The sequence below is a fragment of the Micropterus salmoides genome, unplaced genomic scaffold (genome assembly GCF_014851395.1).
Source record: "Micropterus salmoides isolate LMB-PRFRI ecotype aquatic unplaced genomic scaffold, ASM1485139v1 Ms_hic_scaffold_4289, whole genome shotgun sequence".
Taxonomy (NCBI): Eukaryota; Metazoa; Chordata; class Actinopteri; order Centrarchiformes; family Centrarchidae; genus Micropterus; species Micropterus salmoides.
In genome coordinates this window covers 196-10036 of record NW_024043694.1, presented here as the reverse complement: position 1 = coordinate 10036, position 9841 = coordinate 196, and the positions used below count along the sequence as shown (strand labels likewise).

The window sequence follows — 9841 nt, the reverse complement described above, 5'->3', positions numbered from 1 at the left end:
CAGATTCCTGGGAATCAGCATCACAGAGAACCTGACAGGGAAAGAAAGTTCAAATGTTGTTGTAATGTGACAAAAAAACCTACCCTTGTACCCCTTGTACCTTGTACCCTGAGGGCTTCAGCTGATGTGAATGGATGTAAACAGCAATGGCAGGGTGAACTCCCTTGGTGGATAATATGGGTGCAAATTAATGGCTTGAAGTAGGATTCCTTGAGATTCAGTAAAAATATGTGGTGAAAACCCCATTTTATCAATGTGCACAAAAGGACCTTAAGAGGTGAATGCATTATTTGGTAGAACAGATGTTGTTGGCTACCTGCCGACATCTGCATCCAACTCTTTCATCAGCATATAGGCTAGCCTATGAGTGTTACCCCTAGGAGGTGCATGCAATTCTCGGAGGGCATGCAGAACCTGTTTATGTTCCTGCAGCCAAGTCTCAGTCAAGAGCAACACGCACTTCCATGCTTTTTCACAAGGGACAGCACATTTCCAATTACAATCGATGAGAGAAAAGGTTTATATTTCCTCCTTTTTGCTCTCCGTGTTACACCCATAGACTGTATATAAAAAGGTTACACCCAGGAACACCCAGGTATCATCTTCAACTCGTCGGGGGTTTGGAGTCTCACTCCAGCTAGTAGTGTGGGTTTGGAGAGCGCAATCAGCTGGTCGAGTAATTAAACAATCACCCCCACATCAGTAGGCATATTTTATTTTTATTTAAATGTACTGAACTTCATACTTCACTGTCTGTTTTTATAATTATATTTATTGATGACATTATTTCAAACATAGCTAAAAGGTTTCACAACAAACCAACCGCTTGGTCTCTTTTTGCCCTCATTCGCCCACACAGGCAGCACGCAGGATTCAAGTCCCGCCTACTTCACTTGAATTGGCAGGCGCAACATCCAATCACAGTCCTGAACCATAACAAATAAAATATTTGATTGGTTGAGCTCCTTGGAGGTGGGTAAAAGCCTGAAAGGTTAAAACCAGGGCAACAAACACTCCACACAGTTAAAATACGGAACCCTCATCGCAGTGGTAACATATTCCCTTCGATAAGATAAACACAGATAACTTTACTACAGCTGCAGGACACCAGTACAAATAAATAAGCTAACGCCATGCCAAGAAAGAAAGACATTGTTAAAGGTAAGAATAAGTCGGTCATTGTCATGTGTTTCTGTGAGATCTTATTCGTTCCTGAGTTTCATTTACTGAGAACTTGCTAATGTGTAACGTTAGCTCGTTAGCTTCCAACCTAGCTTGCTAACTTGTGGCGTTAACGTGTTAACGCAATTGTATCCCCCTGACTACTGACCGGATCTTAACGTTAAATGTCATATATGTAACGTTAATATAACCGCGCATGTTATGTGTTTAAACGTTACCCGGTTTCTACCTTTTTTAGGTGGTGCTCCAGTAGCTAGACTCGGAGAAAGCTCCAGACTTATGCGCACACACGTGAGTATGATTCAAGAACAAAACTTTGGTCTTGCTGTTGTTAAGACTGGTGTTTCCAGTTTTGTGTGATGCTGGTTAACATGCTACTAGGTCAACATTAATAACACAATAGAGTCATTTGAATATGACTTATATTCACAACACTGGTAAAAGTAAATTAAAATCACTTGCCGTTCAGCCTTCACGACATAAAATTATAATTACTGTGTATTGCATCTTACTAAAAAAAAAACAAAATTTAGTCATGGTAATGCAGAAATGACAGTTAATCAAAAAATTTTGTTCTATATAATGTTAGAAAATACTGATAAATGTCTGTCAGTATTTCATAAAGCTCAAAGTGGACATCTTTAAATTGCTTTGCTTTTTGCCAAACCTAGCCCAGAACAGTCCAGAATCCCCTAAAGATAGGCCTAGTCCATTTACAATTATGTAAAACGGAGACAAGCAATAAGTCCTCGCATTTGAGAAGCTGTAACCAGAAAATGATTAGCTGTTTTTGCTTGAAAAATTATTTATTATCAAAAGTTGCAGATTTAATTTTCTGATCTTGAGTTAATCATCTGATTTTTTTCAGCTCTTATTACAAAGCAATAAGATCCAAGTGGATATTAGAACTTGAAATGACAATTAGTTTCATTATCGATTAATGTATTATTTTCTGGATTAATCGTTGTTAGGTCCAGAAAATTGAGAAAAATATCAATTGGTGTCCTAGCCCTAGGTGATGTCCTCAAATATCGTCTTTTGTCCACAACAAAAATATAATCAGTTTTTGTCATAGTTGAGTAAAGAAACCAGAAAATAGTCACATTTAAGAAGCTGAAATCAGATAATTTTGACATTTTTTCTTTCAAAAAAGGGCTCAGTGATTCATCAATTATCAAAATAGATGCAGATTAATAGTTGACAACTAATTGAGTTATCATTATAGCTCTACTAGATGTTGTGGTGACTGCTACAGATTACTTTACAGCAAATTAATGACACATTACTCAGCATGTAGCAGGAAGTAGTTAAATCAGAATACAAGCCTTAGTGTGACTACAGCATGGACACATGGATGGATGTACTTATGTCGCTGATCTTTCTCCTTAGGAATCTATGGTAGATTACATAAATGGACGTCATTCTGGGGGCTCTTTCCTGGATGTCTTTGCCTCGGGCGTATTTGGTAAGGCATTTTCTGAACTGGCTGTTGCAGATTATATAAGTAATGGTGGAGAAGAGAACTGAATAAAACACTACACAGTTTATTTATTTTGGAGATGTCGGACAGGCTGATGGCAGGCAACACAAATTTACTGCTGTTTTAGTTGGTTCCTGAACCATCCTGTGAATCCCAATTTCTGTTATATCTGGTTGTGTCAGGTCTTGCTGTACAAAGGTCACGGTGTATCAGCTTCATTTCTTGTTCTCTATTGCAGTGCAAGGCTTCCTCCAAATAGCTCATGACAGATGAGAACTTAACAGTTTAGGTAACATTAGATGCATATGCTGGTTAGTGATTAGGCTTTATCCCCCCCCTTAAAGGTGGGGGTATGCCTTTCTGGAGAAATCCAATATCATGTTGCATACCATGATATAGAGCAAACGACGACACAGCAAATAATGTAATTAATCTAAGCTAGGTTGTGCGTTAGGAAACTGATACTACAGTTGCTGCTAACATGCAGAGAGGATGAGACAGTTTCCCAGAGCCAGACAGCCATAATCACAACTCTAGGTAACATCACAACAGCACATCAGAATCAGTTTGTGTGTGTGTGTGTGTGTATGTATATATATATATATATATATCACATCACACACAAGGGATTTGACTCCGGTCTTGCATTGCTCTTGATGCACATAAAAGAACAAGCATTAACAAACAAAAATATAGAAGCTCAACAGACACATACTATGGCATATCATACACTCATACACACACCATAAACAAAACAACAATATTTGTAAACGGCAAAAAAGTAGCGTAATGGAGCAGAGGGCAAAGGATGCTGCAGTAAATGTTTGTGCAGGTGTAAATGCAGTAGATGGATTTGCTATATGCAGTATATACAATATGAACAGCTACTGAGTTACAAAAATGACAAATAATAGTACAGAATTCAGGTAGATGTTAGTTACCTAAAAATTCTAAAAAGACGTGCATTGCATTAGAATCACACACCCCACCGTTACCCTGCTTTTCTTCTGTTTTGCGTTTGGTTTAGTGCTTCAAGGGGTATTGCTAGAAGATATTCCTTTTGGTTTAGACATAATTAGTGATTTCTACATATTGTAAGTCAACAGCAGAACAGGAGTCATGCATAGAGACAAAGTATGAGGGTGTGGAAGGCTATTTCTGCCTTCTTGTGTCATTAAACCACAGATTGCATCCTTTATAGGAGAAACCAGCAAGACTTGTTGCCAATTCTGATGCCATTATTCACCACGCTGTCGGACTGAGACTACACCTACAACTAGTACTATTATATACAGAATTACATATACTTGTCGTCCCCTAATGTTGGAGAGATGTTTTCGCTCCATCAAGACGTCAGACTTTTGGGAAATCTCTCAGGAAGAATGAAAGAGATTATGCACCTTGTTGTTTTAATATTATGCTTAAAGTATCTTTGGGGCTTCAGATGATGCACGAGTTAAGTTAAAATTCAAGTACTAGTGTAAATGAAGAGCTCCTTTTTGTTATACCTCCCAGGTTTAGATTTTTTAAGGACCTTTGATGGAGACTTGGACCATGATCTCATATATACTGATGAGGAGGATGATGATGATGACGACGATGTTCACTTCTGTTCACACAATGCTGCTTACAGGCCTTTACAACCACATCCAAGAATAAGACAACTCACTGACGAGGTATTGCACTTCTGTTTCACTTTTTTTGAAAGTAAAACCTAAAACTTCCCTTTATACACAATTATATTGATTGACGCCTTTATAATGCTTATTTATGACTGCCTGATTGCTCCACTGTGGTGGTGGTGATGGTGTTTGTGTTTTTTTTGTAAAGCACTTTGTGACTTGCTCTGTGAAAGGTACTATATTAAATTTTACTTACTTACTCTTTATTTCTGGTTTGTAACAGGCTATTTTAACAGACTACTATTGTTGAGAATAAAGTTAAGAACTTCAGAGACTTTGGAACCTTTTTAGCATTATTCTGAAAGTGTTTTTGTTTTATACTCTATGCATAGGTTGTATTTTTTATTTTTTTTTATTTTCAGGAGGCCGATAAACATGCAAAGGAATTGATAGAAGAAGAGGAACGGCGTAAGGAGAAAACGGAGAAGAACAAGCGTAAGAAATTGGTCAGTGTTGGTGGTAATAATAATCTTTATTTGTAGAGCACTCTTCAAAAACAAGTTACAAAGTGCTTTAACAAGTGTAAAGACGATAATACAAAAACAATACAAGATAAAAGCAAGAAAACATTGAAAAGACTAAAATACACATTTAAGATAAATATAAAATGAGTAAAATTGAATAAAATAAAGTCAAGTAAGATCGGGAAAGGCTCTCGTATAAGTGTGTTTTAAGAAGGGACTTAAAAGAGTTCACTGACTCAGCTGACCCGATTTCCTCGGGCTGGTGTGTATGGGACTAAAAGTTCAGAAATATAACAAGGCGAGAGGCCATGTAGAGCTTTAAAAGTGATCAATAAAATTTTAAAGTCAATTCTAAAACATACTGGGAGCCAGTGTAATGAAGCTAAAATAGGAGTAATGTGGTCATATTTATTTGTTCTGGTTAAAAGTCTGGCAGCTGAGTTCTGGACAGTCTGGAGTCGATCAGTAGATTTTTGGGTTAAATAAGTGAAAAGCCTGTTGCAATAATCCAGGCGTGATGAGATGAAGGCGTGTAAAATGGTCTCGGTGTCCTTAAAAGTTAACATAGATCGAATTTTTGCTATATTTCTAAGTTGATTAAAATGATTGAACAAGCTTTGTGGTGTGCTGCTCAAAATTTAAATTACTATCAAACCAAACACCAAAGTTCTTTGCAACAGGCTTAATGTGATTTACTAGGGAACCAGCAGTTGTTTACAGACATGCAAAACTTCCTATTTGACAGGTAGGATGAAAACCATTCTAGGGCAGTACCAGAGATCCCCACCCAGTGCCTCAGTCTGTCTAACATGATGTTGTGATCAATGGTGTCAAAAGCAGCGCTAAGGTCCAGGAGTACAAGGACTGAGCACATACCTTCATCAGCAGACATTAAAAAGTCATTGGTGACTTTAAGCAGGGCAGTCTCAGTGCTGTGGTACTTCCTGAAACCAGACTGAAACCTTTCAAATAATTTATTTTCCAGTACAGTGACATTAGTATTTAATGCTCCATATTTGTATAGCGCCTTTCTATTCTCTGACTTTTCAAAGCACTTTTACATCTGCATTCACCATTCACACACGGAGTCTAAATGCTCAAACAGAAATTAACATTCATACACTGGCGGAACAGCCGCCAGGTAATTCGGGGTTCACTATCTCCCAAGGACACTTTAACAAGCCGGGGATTGAACCGCCGACCTTCCGATTAACGGGCAACCTGCCACAGTAGCCACCCATAATGTCAATTTGAATGTTTGTGCTGCCAGCAACTCACAACACATTACTTTCTGTTACAGCGTAAAAAAGAAAAGAAGCGACTAGAAAAGGAGAATGCAGTTAAAGACATTTTACCTGTAAGTATGGTTTTACTCACGTTGCTGTTTACTACAACAACAAGTACACCTATGTGCTATAGTCTTGTAAGACCTTTTTCAAAGCTATGCTCATTACTTGTAAGGTAATTTTGCTGTAATTTCAGGAGGAAGAAAAAGGGAAGTCGGACTCCTCGGAAAATCGTGAAGAAAATCCTGTTATTGAAAGTAACCCAGAAGCAGATGAATCTGTTAAAACAGAAAATGCAACTGAGGCAGCTGGATGTAATGGGAGCAGTGGTAATAATAAAGAAGAAAGTCTTGTGAAGATTAATAAGAAAGAAGATGAGGAGCACAAGGTTTGTGGATATTTCTTTACATTGTGCAGGAAAATTGTTTCTGCTATTTTAACAATGTTGTGGCGCGAGTAATGACAGGGGAAAGACTTATCCAGCAGTAGTTACCTATTGGACTTGTTATCACAGCAGCTTAGCTACAGATGTCTGCACTTCCATTGAAGTTTATTGTATTTGTTATACTCTTCACTCAATTTTACCAGTAAAATGTAATTATAATAGTTCTTCCAGAAGTAAAAGATTTTCTGCTTCACTCTGTTGCTCAGTCAGCCATGTGTTTGGTTTTTTTTAATTGTCTTATTTTACAGAGAATTCAAAGCAAATAAATACTGGAGGTGCTCAACACTTGGGCAGTTTTGTGCAAAGGATTAATTTATACATCTGACTATTAGTTTGATCTTAGACATTGTTAAAGTCTCTTTGTGAAACTGGACCAGTGCTATCAGCAACTGTTCTAACCTCCGTATGTTTGCTGTGTTAGGTGCATGCAACCAGACTAAATTAACCACATTGTGTTTCATTATCCTTGACAGGATTTGGATTTAAATAATTCATATGCTCCTATGGTAAAATCGGTGCCCGAGGAGACGTGTAACCAGAGGCCTGCGAGAGAAAGAAAAAATGGAAAAACTAAATCTCTGGGAGATCAGTCCAAGGAGGAAAAACCAAAAGTTGTAGAGACACCTGAAGTTCAAAAGAAGGAACATGATCCCAGTAAAGAGGTAGGAACACTGAAAACAACACAGTGTCTGTATTTCTTTAAGTAATCTTAAAATCCAAATGACTGAAATTCAGAAAACTGCTTTCCCCTCCAAATTGACAGATATTTCACCATATTTCAAACCAGAAGACGGCTACTAAATCTTTAAAAGTTAATTATGTTATGTCAGTAATATTTAAATATTGAAGCAATACAAGGAAAACCATAATTTTCACTATACAAATCTGTCTCTTGAATCATATTTGTGAATGTATCTTTTTATTTTGTGGTCAAACAGGCCTTAAAATCATAACTTGGTGTTTGACAGAAAGCTACATGCAAATTTAGTTTCCTGCAGTGGATGACATGCTTCAGAGACTAATGTGCTAACTTTTTTTAAAACAGAAAACGATGGATCCCAGTGCAGAAGAGTTTGCAAAAAGAAGCAGAGAGCTTGCTGGTAAGTTATATTTTTCACTGAGAATTTGACAAGATAAACGTGTGAAAGTACTGAAGCAGGCACGCTGTCCTTGCTTTCCTTCCAGGTATCGGAAATCGTTTGGCTGCCTCTGCACAGTACGAGATGGCTGTGAAATGCTTTACAGATGCCATAAAATATAACCCAAAGGAATATAAGTAAGAACATTGACTTAATTTTACTTCAGCCTTCATTAAAGCCTCCAGAAGCATTGACCTTTTAATGATCATGAACCATGTTTTTCAGGTTATTTGGAAATCGGTCCCTCTGTTATGAAAGAATGCAGCAGTATGAAAACGCTCTCAGGGATGCTGACGTAGCACTCTCCATGGAGCCAAATTGGATAAAAGGTTTATTTAGAAAAGGAAAAGCTCTATGTGGGCTCAAGGTAACTTGCAGTTACTGCATCCAGTTACTTTACTTACACTTTGCAGCTACTTGATTTTTTTTTTGTTAGTGCTTCAAGATACTTTTAATGTTTTCTTTTCATATTTCTCTTTATGTTGCAACTACCTTGATATTTTCAGAAATTTTCTTGTGGTAAAAGCACAGAGTACTGTAAGCAGTACAGATACAACTTGCCATATGGAAATGTGAGATTGTTACTAAATATTTTTTAGTCATATTTATTTTATAGTAGTGCCATCTTGTTTGCCAATAGAAACATAGAAACCCCACCGCCAACTAGCATTTTTCAGTGTAATTGCAACGTAACTCGGACACCAGTGCTGTATAAATGCTCATGATGGCATGTAGTCTACGGTTTTGGCTATTCGACGCAGATGTATAAATTAAAAGTTAATGTGCTTTTTATTAGTTAATTTAAGATGTCTGAATCCTTACTTACTGAGTTTCCTCCATTTCTTCTGCAGAGATACTACGAGGCATCGCTGATCTATAAGGACGTGTTGAAGCTGGAAAGTTCGAGTGCTGAAGCCACACAAGAGCTGAAACGAGCACAGACATTGCATCTAATGGTAGGAAAAGCTTATGTAAAACACTTAAAAATACGCAAATAAACCCCAAATGGTACAATGGAAAGTTGCTGGTGGTAACTTTGCATGTTGTTGGCTCCAAATGGCAGCAAGTGGTAAACGATTGAACAACAGTACCCAAAAATCACAATGTGATGTCAGAACACTCGATGATAGAGGATCCCAATAGAAAAAATACATTGTTGGAAGGTTCGATCTTTTAATAGATGGAACACTCGCTTGCTTTTGATTTATGTTTCTTCTGCCTGGTTTATATTTTACTCAGCAGTTTCAGTTCAACACAACTGTTCTGACAGACAGTTGTGTTGGACACAAGTTTAATTTGTTCATATCTTTCTGTGGATGGATGTGCACGCTGTAAATGCAGTTAGGGTGCTAATAACTAAACTTAATTCAGTGTATCAATCATTCGACGCTTTAATGTGTGCATGCCAGTATCATGTCAGCTTAAGAGGTTGGTTTTGGACTTCCTTTTTAGGAAATGGGATTCTCCTGGGCGCAGAGCTCTGAGGCCTTGAAAACACACGCCACGTTGGAGGAAGCTGTCGAAGCTCTGTTTGGTGTTGACAGTGATCTGGGTCCTGGAGGTGAATGTCTCAGTGTTTCTCAAAGTAGGAAAGATGACACGGTCCTGGTGTTTGAACTCTCTTGCTGTTTGTTCACCCTCTTCAGATGCCAGTGCCAACACAGACCAACCACCAGTGGTGCAGGAATATGATGACGATGAGGGAGAGTGGATTGTCCTGCAACCAAGCCGTCCTAGAATGCAGCAGGTCAAAGAGTCTGATGCGTTTGGCCAAAGCAGATCGAAATCTCAGTCACCGACCCCTCAATCACGGACATCTATGAAACCGTAAGCTCACTGCATATTTTTACACAGGACATTTATTGTCAAGATTATTTAAGCCTGGGATGTCCTGACTACCAGGTTGGGAACCACTATCCTAATGGTTATTGTGTATATGTGCACTATTTATAGTAACTGTGATCAGGGTTGTAAATTAACACCTGGCAAGCGCCAAATGCGGGTTGATTTTCCGTTTGGAAAAACATTTTATCCCCCCCCCCCCATCTACCAGTCCCATTGGTAGGTGAGCCAAAAAGATCATTTCCATCCCTGACTGTGATTATAGTCTGTTAATTACTTTTTTTCCCCTTGCATGATGTTGGCAATCTGTTTGCAGATCTG

At 38.1% G+C, this 9841-nt stretch overlaps 1 protein-coding gene across 1 annotated transcript; it reads left to right on the top strand.

Moving 5' to 3' along the window:
• Nucleotides 1–1003: 1003 nt before the first annotated feature.
• Nucleotides 1004–9505, top strand: si:dkey-33c12.4 (uncharacterized protein LOC560112 homolog; the record flags this gene model as incomplete). The annotated part of the gene is given in 14 exon segments (XM_038698365.1): nucleotides 1004–1161; nucleotides 1421–1473; nucleotides 2572–2647; nucleotides 4178–4338; nucleotides 4707–4790; nucleotides 6109–6165; nucleotides 6291–6482; nucleotides 7013–7201; nucleotides 7585–7639; nucleotides 7725–7815; nucleotides 7904–8045; nucleotides 8530–8634; nucleotides 9131–9239; nucleotides 9325–9505. Coding segments are annotated over 14 exon segments (1523 nt in total), but the record flags the coding sequence as incomplete, so codon positions are not given.
• Between the last annotated feature and the right edge of the window lie 336 nt (nucleotides 9506–9841).